This window comes from Myotis nattereri, assembly GCF_964212035.1.
Source record: "Myotis nattereri genome assembly, chromosome: 3".
Taxonomy (NCBI): Eukaryota; Metazoa; Chordata; class Mammalia; order Chiroptera; family Vespertilionidae; genus Myotis; species Myotis nattereri.
In genome coordinates, this window is record NC_138077.1 from 173,788,431 (window position 1) to 173,805,834 (window position 17,404).

Here is a 17,404-nt window from a genome sequence, read left to right on the forward strand (position 1 = left end):
GAATGGCCTATAGCAGGGGTCCTCAAACTATGGCCCGCGGGCCACATGCAAATACAAATATTGTATTTGTTCCCGTTTTTTTTTTTTTTAATTCAAAATAAGATATGTGCAGTGTGCATAGGAGTTTGTTCATAGTTTTTTTTAAGACTATAGTCCGGTCCTCCAACGGTCTGAGAGACAGTGAACTGGCCCCCTGTTTAAAAAGTTTGAGGACCCCTGGCTTATAGTGATGTGGGAAAGGCAGGACTTACCATGGGAAGCTCACACCCCTAGATGACAACATGAGTGGTGAGGTCAAGTCAGGGTAAGACAAAAAGAGGAATCAATATGGAGTTGATGGGAGGTAGGTCCTGACATCATGTGTGGAAGGATGGCTAAAATTGGCTCAATGAAGACTCCTTGGCACGCCTTCCAGAGAGATAGAGAAGCAGTACTAGAATCAAGAAATGGCAGGGCTCTGTAGTTTGAGAGACTTTGATTATTACCCAAATTGAATGTGGACTTGGTATGGTGATGGAGTCCTCAGTCTTGTGATTTATTCACTGAATGAATTTGGGCAAGGGAATTCCCCTCTATGAACTATGATTTTATCATTCTTAAGTTCAGGACAATAATTTTTCCTTTGCCTGGCAGTTGTGAGATCTTAATGAGACAATGGATAGAAAGGATATAACCCAATGCCTGGCACATACTAAAAACTTGAAGTTGAAGTGCATGTGAATCAATGACTGGCCTGCAGTCAGTGAGTATTGTCTTTGCTTTCCATAAAGTCATGTCAGAATTCCTTGATCTCTGAAAACAAAATACCCTAATTTTAAATGACTATAGATATTATTCAGCAGAGTAGAGTTCAACCATTAATTTGTAATTGCAAGTTTTTTTGGAGCTCTTGTCTTTGTACAATTATTTATTTTCACTAAATTTTTAACAAAAGAAATGCAAATACAGAAATAGTATGACCAAATTACAGTTCTGATGTTTTGTGCCAATTACAAGTAGGTTTTTTTAAAAAATGTATTTTATTGATTTTTTACAGAGAGAAAGGGAGAGGGATAGAGAGTTAGAAACATCGATCAGCTACCTCCTTCACACTCCCTACTGGGGATGTGCCTCCAACCAAGGTACATGCCCTTGACTGGAGTTGAACCTGGGACCTTTGAGTCCGCAGGCTGATGCTCTATCCACTGAGCCAAACCGGTTAGGGCACAAGTAGGTTTTAACTATTAAATAATATGATTGCTAAGGAGGACTTAGTAATTAAATCTTGCTAGAAGTTTTATCTGCCTCAATTTATTATCATTTCTCTATCAAAGTCCTACTTTCTGCCAGCAACTCAACCGTTTATTATTTTTGGGTCTTTGGGAATAATTTAAACATGGCCATTGGTTGAAAATAGCCATGTCCTTAGACAACAGTTAGTTCACAACTAGCAGGATAACAAACATTGCATAGGAAGTGAGGAAGAGTTCTTGACATGCAATCAGAACCAGATGTGCAACATGAAGAACATCACCCTGCCATTTCACATTGACCACACCAGTGACAGCCCAGGTCACCCCCATCTGTATACAGATGACTTCCAAATCTACATCTCCAGCCTAGAGATCTCTTCTCTGCTCTACACTTACGTGCCCACATTCTTGCTGTGCTTTTCCCACTATGATGTCATGGGTGCCTTGATTAATGGGCTCCTACACAATCTTGGTTCTTTTTCCCCAAATCTGCTCTTTCTTCTGTCAGGAAGTAAATGGCATGACCATCCATCCAGTAGCCAACTAAGCCAACGTCACTCTTGGCAGCATAGTAGTTAAGAACATAGACTAAAGGGGAACATTACCCATTAGTTAGCTGTGAGGCCTTGAGTAAGAGACTTAACTTCTCTGTGTCATATTGATATATCCATAATATAAGGATGATAGTTCTAACTTCATAGGTTTGGTGTGATGATTAAATGAGTTAATTTCCTAAGTGCTTAGAACAGTGCTTGGTATAGTAAATTCTATGTAAATGTTTGTTAAATAAATAAATCACACATAGCCTTCCTGGAAAGGCTATTAAATTCACACATTGCTCTTCATCTCTATTGCTCTTAGTTCCGATTCTAACACCTCTGGAAAATATAGTGATCTTTATTTTCTCAGTGAGCTCCTGTCTTCTGTCTTATACTCCTCCCATCTCTGCCTTATGACTTTTACTGCATGCAGAGCTGATCTGTTGCTGCTCCCTGTCTACAACTTTGAGTGACTCTTTCTTGTCTTATCCAGACTAACTTTGTTTCACATAGGCTGGCTTCTGCCTGCATCTCCAGCAACCACTCCCCCTTCTCATCACTCCATGATTGAGGCATTGCAAACTACGTCTGTTGTCTGTTTCCCTAAACCTGTCCCCTTCCCTTCCCTTCCCTTCCCTTCCCTTCCCTTCCCTTCCCTTCCCTTCCCTTCCCTTCCCTTCCCTTCCCTTCTCTTCTCTTCTCTTCTCTTCTCTTCTCTTCTCTTCTCTTCTCTTCTCTTTTTTCTCTTCTTCTTCTTCTTCTTCTTCTTCTTCTTCTTCTTCTTCCTTCTTCCTTCTTCCTTCTTCCTTCTTCCTTCTTCCTTCTTCCTTCTTCCTTCTTCCTTCTTCCTTCTTCCTTCTTCCTTCTTCCTTCTTCCTTCTTTCTTCTTTCTTCTTTCTTCTTCTTCTTCTTCTTCTTCTTCTTCTTCTTCTTCTTCTTCTTCTTCCTTCTTCTTCTTCTTCTTCTTCTTCTTCTTCTTCTTCTTCTTCTTCTTCTTCTCTCTCTCTCTCTCTCTCTCTCTCTCTCTCTCTCTCTCTCTTTATTGTTGAAAGTATTACATATGTCCCTGTCTTCCCCCATTGACCTCTTTTAGCCCACCCCTGCTCCCCACCCCAGGCCTTCACCACCCTATTGTCTGTGTCCATGGGTTATGCACATATGCATACAAGTTCTTTGGTTGATCTCTTCCTATCCACCCACCCTCCCCTGCCTTCCCTTTGAGATTCAGCAGTCTGTTCCTTGCTTCCATGTCTCTGGATCTATTTTGTTCATCAGTTTATTTTGTTCATTAGAATCTGCATATGAGTGAGATCATGTCATACTTGTCTTTCTCTGACTGGCTTATCTTTAGGCTGTCATCATTTGCTCTAATCTTTGTTGGTTGGAAGCCCCTCTCTGCCTTTAGTCAGCTCAAATCAATCAATCTCTCTCTCTCTCTCTCTCTCTCTCTCTCTCTCTCTCTCTCTCTCCCCCTCTTCTCTCTCTGGATTCCCTGACTCTTTCACCAGGAAGAATGACTTCTCATGTCTTCCCCCTGAATTCATTACATAGTGATTCTTTACTGCATTTATTTATTTGCACATATATCACCTCAACCGAAATGTGAGCTCCTGAGGCATGAACTGCCCCCCCCCTCTCGCTTTCCCTCATTTAATTTTTTAAATATATTTTATTGATTTTTTACAGAGAGGAGGGGAGAGGGAGAGAGAGTTAGAAACATTGATGAGAGAGAAACGTGGATCAGCTGCCTCTTGCACGCCCCCTACTGGGGATGTGCCCTCAACCAAGGTACATGCCCTTGACCAGAATTGAACCTGGGACCCTTGAATCCGCAGGCCTATGCTCTATCCGCTGAGCCAAACCGGTTAGGGCTCTCATTTAATTTTAATCACTTTTTTGTTTTATTCAATTATCTTCCACAATGTCTGACACAGGGTAAATGCTCAATCAGTATTAAGTGAATAAAGAAATAAACCATATCACATCTTATTGATCATTTAATCCCACCCCAATTTTATATATGAGAAAACAGATCTCAGAGAAGTTTAGTTAACTTTAGGTTACCCAGTTAGGCAGTGTTATAATCTAAACTAAAAGCAACTTTCCAGCATTTTCCATTACTACATAGCTTCAATTATTAACATATTTCTGGATCAATTACATAAATTAAATTATAGTCTGGGGAAGCTAAGGGCTTCCCATTCTCTTAATATATTCCCATTAGAAATACCTTTATTGATACCCTAGATTCAGACCCTGTGGTCAGGAATGTTAGCTGAATCTCAAAATAACTTAGGAATTCTAGGGCAGGAGTATGATTTGCCTAATTCTCCAGGACTTAGTAACTTAGTAATCAAGTCTGGAAGTGACCTTTACTAGTCAGCATTTTAATTAGGGTTGGGGTTGTTGGTACAGACCACTTTTTGAAATTTAAACATGTGAACTTTTTAAAGGAGAATTATTTTGTCCTTAAGAAACTGTGTGTGTGTGTGTGTGTGTGTGTGTGTGTGTGTGTGTGTGGTGAGCAATGGGGTGATAGGTTATTTGAGAGAGTGATTCAGAGGTGCAAACTTGGGCATGCCCTGAGTTTTGCATCTCAGTTGAAAAGTCATCAAAAAAGGGTAAGGTCAACTCTGAGTTCTGCCAAGTTTTGCCATCAGTTCTGCAGAATGAAATGAGGTAATGTACTTTATGAACTGTGAAGAGCTACAGAAATGGGAGATATTTTTAGAATTGTTGATTTATGGAAAGGATTGCCTTTAGGGATGATGTAGCCCTCCCACTTCTTCGTTTCACACAGAAGGGAAGTGACTCACCCAAGGTCACAGCTAGAAGGTAGCAGAGTTGGGTCCTGCATCCTCTCCAGCCCATAGCTTACCTGTCTTCCTAGGCAGTCTACAATCTCACCAACTATGATGGCACCTGGATGGGCTGGATTCTCCCTTGTCTACAATTTTGCAAATATTGTTCTGTATGCAGGGATACCTTTTATTTCATGGCTGCCTGGGGTACCTCCTCCTCCTCCTATGAGATTTGGCTTCATCTGACACCCCTCTAGTCTCTCAGTTCTGCATTCCAATGCTTGGACACAATATAAAACATGTAGAAGACACAGCCTTTCCCTCAAAGACATTTACAATGAGTTATTTCCATTTTAAAGGGGCTTGAGTACAAGTCTCCACCCAGAATTCTGACTACAACTGGAGATATTTTTAGTGGTGGGAGATGGGATTGGGACACCAAGAAGTTTCTCTCCGACACATGCTTCTGGCCCACTGCAGATCACACCTCATAATCCACCAATATCTAAAGTCAGAGATTTATAGAAAGCCATTAATTTGAGACTTTGGAACAGTCTGCAATACCTGTCAGAAGGGTGTTTGTGTATTCTCAAGGAGAGGTTAAGTTATAGAGAGGCATAATTTGAATTGTTCAAAGAAGGCCTTCCTATCAGTAAGGGCTGAACCTGAGATGGATGTGTATGCCTGAGGAGGTGGGAATCTCCATGTCCTTGGTGGGGATGTTCAAATGGAGCAGTCAGCATCATGCAGGGCTGAGCCACATGACCTCCAAGCTTGCATTTGGCTTTGAGGTCCTTGATCAATGGTAGAGTTTCCATCCCACTGTGGTGTTGCAGTTTTAAGTCCTGATCCCACAGAGTGAAGAAGAGGGTTATTTTCTATAATACCTCCAGTGGTGTGTTATTTTAATCAAGATTAGATTGCCAAAATAAAGGTTTCTTGAAATGTTAAAAAAGTCATAATTACAATGTGATCATGTGTGTGAGAGCATGGATAGAGCAGCAATGCAATATATCATTGAATTTTTTCTTATCTCCCTCATCTTTCCATCCACTGGAAATTCCGTGGAAACCTATTTAACACATATATATTGAGCACATATCCTATATCCCAGTTTCTGAACTAGATGTTTGGGGACACAGATTAAAAGATGAATAAAATGTGGTCACTGTTCTCAATTTTCTCAACTTGTATGGGAAGAGAGACATGGAAAAGAGAGCCACCCCACCTCTCATTTAGTCCTCAGCTGGTTTAGTTTCTTAATCTGTACCTAACAAAAACATTTTCTCCCCATCTTTAATGAATTCCTAGGCCCATGTATTTATTTGGAGTTCCTTTGCAGAATTTACAGATTATGTGTCTGTCAGGGTCCCAGAAAGAAATAGATGGCATACTCAAACTGGGTGAGAAGAGAAGAACTGAATACAGAATTCATTTACAAAGGTTTGGGTAGGTTGTATGAAAACCACAAGAATAAGGCAGTGTCCTGAGGCTATTAACAGCTGTCTATTTTTACCTTTGTGTGGGAGGGGAAACAAGAGGCAGCAGTTAACCGAATCTAGAGATATAGAAAATGGCACAGAGAGGACCACTTGGCAGGAGTTGTGACCTTCTGCCGAGGATGCAGCAGCTGAGATGACTGCGTAGGAGGGAGGTGGACCTTACTCTTCCTTTTCTCTGATCTCCTCCAATGTCCTTTAGTTCTTGACCCAACTGGAAGTCAAGGAGGCAACCCTTAGATAAAGTCCAAACAGGTCAGCTTCCAGGCACAGAGCTGGTGATCAGGGGGTTGAGAGTGGATCGCTGGGCACACATTGGAGTTAGAGAGTTCATTATATCAGATGAAGTAATTCTTTAGTGATACAAAGGCATACTCATGGGGCCCCACTCTGATCTACATATTCACGTGCATCCTCCCCCGACCCAACACCATTTAGGAAACTTGCTGGTGTCAGATACTGTGTGAAACACATCACTACTTTATTTCTCATTTCAACTTCACAATCATGCTTCAAAGTAGGTGAAGAGACAGTATGCTAATGAAGATAAAATGTCTCTGATTCAAAAGTGCATATGGCATGCTGAGTTCCTAAGCTCTAGGAGCAAATGTGCCGTGGGAAGTTTACTGTGGCAGTGCCTTCAGGAGACAAACTCTCTTCTGTCTGGACACCCTTCCAGCCCCATTGGCTTGACCAGCCAGGTTTTTGTTTTTTTTTAAATCTCTGACTCAAAGGTGGTTTTCTCTTCTAGGAATCTTTTAGAGAATCTCCTAACTGGTAGTGTGTCCCTCTCTTGTGCTCCCTGTGTATGCTGGTCTCACTTCTCATGTGGCACCAATCACAGTGAATTTCATCTTTTTTATTATTTTCGCCATGAGACTGTTAGTTCTTTGAGATCAAGGATCATTTCTTTTTCATTTATATGCCTGTAAAAAGCACAACATCTGCCATGCACTAGGGCTCTGTAAATGTTTCTTAACTGAAAGACTGAAAAATAAGGACTTTATAACTAAAAATGATCAGGTGGAGGGGAGCTAGGAAGGTAAAGTACAGAACATTCTTTATTTCTCAATGATTCAGAAACATTTAATACTCAGGAAACCTAGTCGGTTCTGTAACCAGATAGGCCAAAATGATGTCACGAAAATCCCTTTGTTATCATTCATGAGAACACCATCCCATTGCAGTTAATGGAAATAAATGTACCATTTAGTACTTTAAATCATGAAGCAACATAACTGCCTTCTATTTGCAGTGACCTTCTGGTACCCTCATTATTTTCTCACTGCGGATGTCTGTGCCTGATCCTGTTGATTCAGCATAAAGGGTTGCATCCGAGAGGCATAGGTGAGGTGCAGAGAGGTGGGGGAAGGAGGGATCTGGAGTCACCTGAAGAGTGGAGAAGGACCACCCATGGTTGCTCCACCCTCACCGCCTGTGGGTTTCTCCATCACAGCTCTTAGCATATTGCATTGCAGTGCTCAGCTCCCCACAGCATCTGTGGGCTGGTATCACACTGAATTAATCTCTGAGTTCTTAGTGCCTGGTGTGATTTGTTGGATGAAGGAGGTTCTCATAAGTGTATGCTTATACAAATTGAAAATGAATGAGTAAATGAGTGCTTAAAGGAAGGACTAGGTTCTTTCTAGCCCTTACCACTGATTTGGAAGGATGGCTGAAAGCCTGAGAGGAGTTAGGACTCTGAAGAAGACAATGATTGAATTTTTGGAGGAAAACCCCCAAACAAACAAAGGACCTTTTGTTTTCCTGCTGTTTTCCCCTTTCTCTCATACTTCCCCTTGTTCCCTATGTGTTGAAATCGATCATTGGAAGATCTGGCACTCTAATCACCATATCTGCTAGGTTCAATGTGGTATCCACATAGTTGTAGCTCAGTCAGTATATTTAAATAAAGTTAAAATATCTCTCTCTGGGCTTTTACTCGTCTTCTCACAGTTGGGCCCTCTCACCTTCCCTTCTTCCACCTCTAACCCTGAATACACACCCTGAGCAGTCTCCCCCATGGATCTTTGAAAGTGAAATTGAAAGGGGCCTAAGCTCTCATGTTGTTAAACTTTTCATTTTACAGACAGGGAAACTGAGGCCTAAAAGAGCAAAAGATTCATCTAAAGTCATAAGAAGCACCAGACTTGACATTAGAAAATGAAATTTTGTCTCCTTTGCCTGCCATCATATTATGATACCAAAGTTCAATTTTTTGGTTGGCTTTTACTTTTCATTAACAAACAAACAAACAAGTCTCCAGGAGCTCAATATGTAAAAAAGATAAAGTCCATGCTGCTCTGGTTAAAGCAGCATTGGAGACTCATCCAACTCAGACACAAATGGCTCCTAAGGAGATCAGAAGAGCACAGTTTGAAATTGTTAATGTAACAGGGTATATGCATCTTCCTTAAAAGCATTCTGATGAGGGTGAAGGTAAGGATCAATTGAAACTGGGCTCTTATCTGTATTCATGCGAGCCTACATGGTGGCCATGGAAGTGAAAGTTACAAATTAATCATGCCTAGCAGAGGGGAATCACAAAGATGGTGGAATGTGCTAATATGAAGGCACGGGTGTCAGGTTCAAGGCTCAAAGCTGCCAATTACTAAGGGCAAAGAGTTTTGCTTTTTTTAAACATTCAATTCAGACTTTATTTCTTCAAGATATAAATTAAGCTTAATACTATCAGTGGTGAACAAGCTATTTATGTTCTAATGCTGACGAATGCAGGAAATAAAAAATGTTTAAGTGCCACTTATTTAAAACAATTCAAAATGAAAATAAGTTTATTGAGTTCTATGGAAAAATTATATTCTTATAGCCTATATTGTTTCCTTAATTAACTATAAGACTTTCAATGAGAAACTTGAAAGCTTTATAAGCCACTAAAATTAAATCTTGGCATACTTGAGAAATAGCAATGCAGAGACAAGTTTGTAATATTCCATCCTGAAACTGTAGAGTAATTTAGCACTCACATTTGTTCACATTCATTATCTCTATTTATTAATGAAAAAAATCTTGCAATGTGGATGTAATTAGTGGGGATACTTGGAGAGGTAAAGTGATTTTCTTTAAGTCACCCAGCAAATTTGCCACAGAGCTGGAACTCAAAGTAGTTCATTCCAGTTAATGCAATGTTTACTAACTTTATTAACGAAGGCAGGCCTAATAGCTGTAATAAATAAACCTCCAAATTTCAATACTTAACACTATAAATGTTGGTGGGTTTTTTTTTGTTTGTTTGTTTGTTTGTTTGTTTTCTTGCGAATCTAAGAACCCAGCATGTGTGCTTGTGATTGGTGGATCTCTTCTAAGCAGTGCTTCAGGGAGCCAGGCTTCTTTCATCTGTGGCTCTACAGTCTTAAATACATAGCCTCCAGACTACTTGTGGTCATGTGCATTCCATGCAGCTGGAAATGGCAACGCATGTGGAGGATTGCATGAAGAACATTGTATGGAGCATATCTTGAAATGACTCACACCACCTTCCATTCGTCACAAGGCAATTACATAATCATTGCTGACCACAAGTGGGACACGATGATCTGCCACATTGGCGAGCACCTTGGGACTTCAGCCTGAGTCTTCTTCATCTCTCTGGATTGTACATTGTTTATGCACAGTAATAATATATGTTTAGTATTTTCCCACCATCTGAATCTCCCTCTGCCATCATTGTTGAAGGGTCTTTTTTATATTGCTGAGATAAAGTATAAGACCCTAATTTCTCTCCCTTTTTCTGGCAGTATTCCCCCCACCTCCCGTTCCTGTGAAAATAGTGGGGTTGCCTTATTGTTGAACATAACCTTGCTATGATAGACACAGCTGACTGGTGCAGGCATAGGCTCCACCCCAAGCTGAACCAAATAGAATCCTTCATGGAAGCCTTCTCTGGGATTTTTTAGCTGTACCTAAAGAAATTCACTTCTCTGTAGGTACAGTGTGAGGCTCAGAAGCTGTTTGTGGCCATGTTTTCCATTTGCAGCAGAAGGCAGTCTATAGTGATAGATAAGTGGTGCAAAACCAGGGAGGGGCGGAAGAGAGATGGGACAAGTCCTTATGGTCCATGTCCAGGATTCCAACTGCTCCAAGGCCCAACTACAACCTCATGTTCCTGCAGTTTGGTTCAAGACTTACCGCCTATGAGAGATAACCCAGTGCCCTCCTAATAAATTCTCCCTTTGCCTAAGCTAGTGTGAGTTAGGTATATGTCTAAGCAATCACAAAAAAAACTGATCATGCAGCTTAACAGCCCAGGGTGAGTCTGAGCAGGAGCCTGCAGCCCTCCAAAAGGGCTTTCTCTCAGGGCCTGTTCCTTGTTCTAGTAGATGCAGTGAGCTTATTCCACACCATGCAGGCCTTTCCAGCCCAGTGGGGAAGTTTTCAATCCCTTTCACGGGCTTCCCCCATTAGGATATTGTGCATGAGAATTCTAAAATATTTTCTTTACAGTTGCATGGTAGATATTTCCTTCTATGTTCATGGCCTCACATAACCTGAATGCTTGTGTTTCCACATAGATTGAAGGTCATATCTGGAAGCTAGGTAGGTCAATGGGTCCCTTGTTTGGGTTCATGAATATCTACATCAAATGATCCGTGAGGTCCTTTCCCACTGTGACCCTTGTACAAGGGTTACACGTAGACCGAGGGTGGAAAAATAATTATTTCTGAAGTACCTTTCCCTTTACAAGGTGAATCTCCTGTAAATTTCTCTTTTAAGCTCATAAGGGGATAAATAACTCCATCACACATGAGTTTGATAGGATTTCTCTTTTTTTCATTTGTAAAATGAGTGATTAGTGAGCATTACATTGTATTAATGTATGCAAAACACCTAGCATAGGGTCAGATACTTGGTGTTAGTTTCTCCCTCATATATTCTCACATTACCTACTGCTACTCTCAGGGCTCTGAGAAGTGAAGGGAGCTTAAGACCAGAGGGATGTAGTGGTTTTGCCCAAATTCTCTCAGGAGCCACAACCTCACCCCTTACCCCCATTACCATTGGCCCTCCTTCCCTCCCTCCCTCCATGACAGCTCTGTGTTTTCTCTCCATCCCAATGTCCTTGTTTTCTCCCAGAAGCCCCATTTTCCTCCCCCTTACTCTCCTCCCCTCCTCCTCCCAGCCCCAGCTGCTGGTGTGGCTGGCTGTTCTTATGCTATTGATTTTGCTCTATAAAAGATTGCTCAATTCATTTTCTCCACTGCGGCCCAGAGCCAGACCTCAGGGTAGGCCCCACAATGACCAAGCTGATTATGTGCACCACTTCCCCTGAAGGACTGCAGCCACATTCCCTCTCAGTTCCCAGGCAGGGTAAGACAGTGAAGGTGAACATGATTCATAAACTCTAAAGAGCTAAGCAGAGAGTAGTGGACCTTGACTTGCTCATCTCCATATTTACAAAGCTCAGCACAGGGCCTGGCACCAAGTTGGTGTTAATAATGTTTGTTGAGATAAAATGAATCTCTTTTCTTAGCTTCACAGCATCCTGGGCACACAAAAAGGATCTCCACTGACTTCTGATTGCCAGCAGCAGTGGTTTGCAACCCTGGCTACACATTAGAATCACCTGGGGAGATTTAAAACAACCCGTGGTCAGGCGTTACCAGAGACCAATTAACTAGTAATCGCTGGTAGTGTGGCCTGAGCATTGTCACTTGGTAAGAGTTCAGTGGGTAACTGATATGCACCCATTGCTGGACTGCAGGATAAGAATAGCTTTTCTAGTCTGACACTCAAGGTCCTCCATGTCTCAGCTCTTTCTCTGTTCCCATCCTCACCTCCTTCCACTTTATTCTGCACACTCAACATTCCAGTTACTTGACATTCTCACTTTCCCCTGTGGATGTCACTATACCTTTGCCCTTACTGTTTCCCCTTCAAGGACAGCCCTTTCTTAGGATCTTCCTGGCAAGTTCCTACTCGTTTATAAGACCCAGAAGAAATGCCACCTCCTCTAAAATATTCCCAGCCTTTTCAAGACTCTGGGGGTTCAAATTTTTATTGCTGCATCATAATCTCTTTTCACAGTGGGTTTTGCCTGATACCTCCAATTTCTCTTTTATTGTCCTGGATTTAGTTTCTTCCACATTTGTCTCTCTTGCCTGATAGCCCAGGTGGATTTTTTACTTGGTCTTGTAGTCCAGCTTTGTCCCAGGACATGATTGTTTGGGATTTTCTTTGGCTCTAAACTTTGAAGTCCACTGGCTGGCCCATCTCCCCATCCTTTCTCTGCTTCCAAACTTCTGTCTGAGTACAGTGACTGGGACCCCACTTCTTTGGGAGAGGCATTTGGATAAAAACTGTACTGGGTAACAATGGCCCATATTTATTGAGTGTTTACAACATGCCATGTTAAAGTGCTTTGCTACAGTATCTTCTATAACCCTTTATAAATGAGTCACTGGGATTAAAGAACTTAAAGAACTCGTCCAAAGTCAATCAGGCAGCAAGATATTTCCCTGACCCTAACCTAAGGGTCTCCAAAGTCCATATGTTTCATGCCTATGTCATACTGGAATGCTTCTTCTGTGTGTGTTTGGTTTTTAACTCTCTTGTTACAGTTGCAAGGCTATATCATAATTTATTGGTTGATATGTCTTCTCTACCCTACTAAACTGTGATCTTCTCAAGGTCAGGAATTGAGATATTCAAGTCTATCTTCCTAGCACTTAGCAAATTGCCTGGCCTGGAACACAGGCTCAATAAATGCTTGTGGCCTGAATAAATAAATGGCCACTATAGCCTTATGGGAAACTGGTAGGGAAAAGGAGACAGAATTATCTAGATGGCAGTCTGACCATAAAGCTCCGATGGCCGTGATTACTGGGATCTCTGCTAGGCAAAGAAGGCAGATGGGTGGAGGAGTAGGGGCAGCTGGCCTGGGGGCGCCTTTCCCTGGTTCCCTTGAAATCCAGCGTCTGTCCTGTCCTGTCACCCAGCAGCAAGAGAACATTTATTCCCCAAGGGCCGGCGCTGTGCCAGCAGCAGGTGGCGGCCTGTCCACTGGGAGGGAGGGAGGCAGCAGGCAGGAGCACTGATGTGTGCCTGAGACAAGATGCTGCAAGTCTGCTCTCAGCACGGCGGTGACAGCAGCTGGGACAGGGTTGCAAGTCACCATTCTGTAACCATTAAAGATCAGTTGCTGTCCCTTTCATAATAATAAATTAAAATATCACTCTAAATTGTGCTGGTTTCAGACAGCACAAAGAAATAAAACCCAAAGACAAAAAAATAACAACAACCAAAAGTACAACAAAAAGAGCCCCCCTGATGCTATCAGTTGGGTTGTATATAAAATTGACAGGCTTCTTGGTGATTATAGAAAAGCTTTGTGGCTGCTTTTCAAGATGAAATTTTTTATTTCCTTGCAGAAAAAAAAGGGAAAACAGCAACCTTCGATCAACCAATGACATATATATTTGGAAAGAAGATGAGAAGGCAAGTAGAGGTAGCATATTTCTTTCTGCTTATTTGGTTGCTTGAAGAACTTGTGTTATTACTAAACCAAGCCCTCAGTATCTCTCTTCACCATTGTCTGAAAATGTGCATGTTTGAGGTCAGCAGGCCTGAGTAGAAGCCAGTGAACTTGACTTCAATGGCTCCCTGCAAATGCTTTGGCATTTTGCAGGCCTCTTTTTAATATAATGACCAGATAAAGTGGCTTGGAGCCATTCTCCTGCCTACAGTGGGCAGCCCAGTGCCCTCCTGAAGATTTATGACATAGCTTCTTATGATCTCTTAGAGCCTCTTGCTGTGAATTTTGGCTTCTTAATCAACCAGCTCAACTTGTCCTCTGGGCCCTAGTTTTCTGCATGATATTACTGATGGCCCTCTGGGAAGGTCACATGATAGCAATTGTGTTCCCACAGGCTGAAGAGGGGAGTTTTGATCTTGAGTTCTGTAACCACCTTTGTGGCAGGGCCAAGTTGTCATGGTACTCCACCTGTTTCTAGTCCCTCATTGACATGGCTCCTGTCCTGGAACTTCCTTGTTGCTACCAAGACAGGAAACACCATGGAACTCCAAGATTCAGTGTGATGCCTGCATGCCAGCTCACCATGGTTGGACAGTAGGGTGGCAGGTTGCATACACATAAGCAAGGAAAGTCACAGGCTATCCCTGCAGAGTGACTTGCACCCCAGGTACCTCCAGGATCTTTAGGTATCCATGGATCTGGTATCCCTGAGGTTGCCAAGGGGCTGGGTAGTACAAGATAAACTTAGGAGGGAGTTGATGCCCCATGGGTGATCTTTCTCAGTGGGCTACTTCTCCATTTTTCTCCATAGTTAGCTTTTAAGGAGAAGCAGTAGTTTCATAGGATCTCTCAGAAGATATCTCCTGTGAATTGTGACTAGCCATGTAATGCTTTAATTTCTCCCTACCTCACTCTTCTTTCAGTCTCTCTCCTTCATCCCTAGGATTGTACTTTCCAATAAAATTTACTATGAAAGCTTTTGATTCAGAAATTGTTTTTAGTGAAACCAGCCTAAGACATAAAGCCTTATATTAGGACAAGGGTATGCAAGCCAACCTAAATTGGAATATTTGAGTTGCCTCAAAAAATTATATAATTATGGGGATAATGAGTTGAAATTTTTAATAGTATTTACCTAATTCAAATTATGAGAGGAATATATGTTTGTTATGTAAAAAATCATAAAATACAGACTTTATTATTTTATTGATTTTTTTTTTTTTTTTTTTTTTTACAGAGAGGAAGGTAGAGAGATAGAGAGCTAGAAACATCGATGAGAGAGAAACACCGATCAGCTGCTTCCTGCACATTCCCCACTGGGGATGTGCCCGCAACCCAGGTACATGCCCTTGACCGGAATCGAACCTGGGACCCCTCAGTCTGCAGGCCGATGCTCCATCCACTGAGCCAAACCGGTTTCGGCCAGACTTTATTATTAATGAACTCATGTTCTGTCTTCCTCTCTGCTTTTCCTCACTCACTCCACAATCCTAGCACATGTTCCTCTTATTAATGAGAGAAGGTTCTGATAGTCATTCCCAAAGAAGCACTAGGGAATTTCTCATTGTCTTTTCCAGGGAGAAGTGCAGAATCTTTAGAAACACTACCCGCAAACTCCAGAACTAGAAGCGGAACGGACAGCAACATCAGGCAGAAGAGACCAGTGAGTGAAGGAGATAGCCTGCTGCCGACCTACTTGGCCTGTGCTCAGGTTGTATTCCAGATTTAGTAAGGGTGTGTACACATGTGTGTCTGTGCATTTCGGAGTGAATGGTGAGGGGCAACAGCAAGAGAAAATCGGTAAATTTTGCTGACTTGTTATTTCCACATCACCTTCTTCATTTTCCAATCAGCTCCCACTGAGGCGGAAACAGAGATTTGGAACATAGTGAGTTGCTAGCATCACAGCCTTCAGAGAGTGCCCTGGAGCCATATATCAGATGATTCAGGTCCAAATGAGCTCACATTTTTACCTTTGTCAAGTGAGGCTTTTGTGACTGCAGGGGTCTTTGAGACATGTTCGAAAATAAATGCAGAGGTTTAGCGAATTTGCCAGAACGCAGACCTTCACCTTTTAAATCGCTTTAGTACTGATGGAATGTGTGGTTGCTGGACAAAATGGACTTGAAATATCATCGAGAAAGAAAAATAAATCAAGACATGCTTCCTTCCGGTGTCTTGCTCTGAAAGCAGGGATAAAAGGCCCAGAAATAAGAGGGGGTCAGATCTGGGTTGTATTTATAACAGCAGTGAATGAACAACAGCAAAAATCCATTCCCTATCCACAGAGCTTGAAGGGCTAGAGAGATCAAATCAGATAAATAACAGAAATTCTAGATAAAAGGAAGATTGCCCACAGCCCAGACATCCCGGGCTCTAAAGAGACTGCATGGGACTCCTGAAAGCTGGTGGGAGGATGATGAGAAGGGGCAGGAAAAAAGAGAGGATAACTGTGTGGGCTGGCAGCTAAAGTGAGGGGCTTAGTAAGGCCTCAGGCTTTCCATCTCCTAATTTGATTTTTCCCCATTTGCTCTTGCATTTGAAACTCAAGGATTTTTATAGGAAACCCTCAAGATTGAGTGGCTGTTATTGTGTTTTTTCTAAAATATATTTTTTATTGATTTCAGAGAGGAAGAGAGATAGAGATAGAAATAGAAACATCAATGATGAGAGAGAATCATTGATTGGCTGCCTTCTGTATACCCCTATTGGGGATCAAGCCCACAACCCAGGCATGTGCCTTGACTGGGAATCAAACTTTGACCTCCTGGTTCACAGGTTGATGCTCAACCACTGAGCCATGCCAACCAGACCGCTGGTTGTTTTTTTTTTTTTTTTTTTTTTTTTTTTTTTTTTTTAAGTTTGGCTCTTTTGATGGTAAGAAACAGAGTGTCACCCACATTACCTGAGAACAAAAGTTGTTCTGTAGGGACACATGTGGATAGAAACAAAGGAGTTATTAGGAAATAAACAGCTCTAATGACTTCCTACCTTCTCTCTCATTAGCTTCATGGTCTCTCCACCCTCCTAGAATCCTCACTTCTCCATGAACCCATTCTCTGCACTCATTTTTTGCTACCACCTGAATTTCTAGGCATCTTCTTTGATTTTGCACCGTGTCCTTGGCTTGCCCTTGAGTCATTGCAAGTCCTCTGATCCTGGTTCTCTTTTTTGAGCTGTAGTTCCCAACATTAAATCATCATCTTAGCATTCCTTATTTTAACTTTAACTAAATGATGTATGGTTGTCTGCTTTTAGATCCAATATATTGTGGTCAAAGAGTAGAATCATGTAATATACAACATAGTCACCTCAGCAGCAGGTGCTGGGAGCTGGGAAAGGATCTGGGAGAGAAGGGGTAATCAACAACCATTTCCTCCAGCCTAACAGGCAAGATGGATTCTGAGTAAGAATATGCACTAGCTGGCTTTGGTTAAAGGTGTCATTAGACCAGTTACCTGTGTGGTTTGGGTATGGGCATGGCATATGCAGCAAGAACAGGGAGAAAGGAAGGAGCCAATATGTGTCAGTAATCCTTTATGAGCCAGGCACTTACAGGGACATATAATGACTTTGTAGTTAGATAGACCAGCTCTGGGAAAAGAACTTAAATTCATCAAGATTCAATTTTCTCTGCATTAAAACAATAATATCTACCTTACCAAGTAGCCATGAGGATTAAAGAAAAGAATATATGTGAAAATATATGGCACATTGAAATGTTTGCTGGTGGAACAGTAAGGCATGGGTTAAGAATATACAAAGGCTCTGAAATCAAACTAAACTCAAATCCTGGCTCACGACTCACTAGCTGGACAACCTTGAACAAGTTAGTCAACCCCCT

At 41.8% G+C, this 17,404-nt stretch overlaps 1 protein-coding gene across 1 annotated transcript in view; it reads left to right on the forward strand.

Moving 5' to 3' along the window:
* LOC308516496 (uncharacterized protein) overlaps positions 1-17,404 on the forward strand; it is a 225,838-nt gene that overhangs the window by 123,625 nt on the left and 84,809 nt on the right. The window contains exons 7-8 of the mRNA XM_081087474.1: positions 13,457-13,533; positions 15,138-15,271. Of these exons, the coding sequence (XP_080943600.1) occupies positions 13,457-13,533; positions 15,138-15,158 (98 nt within the window). The 3' untranslated portion in view covers positions 15,159-15,271. The remainder of the gene's footprint in view (positions 1-13,456; positions 13,534-15,137; positions 15,272-17,404) is intronic.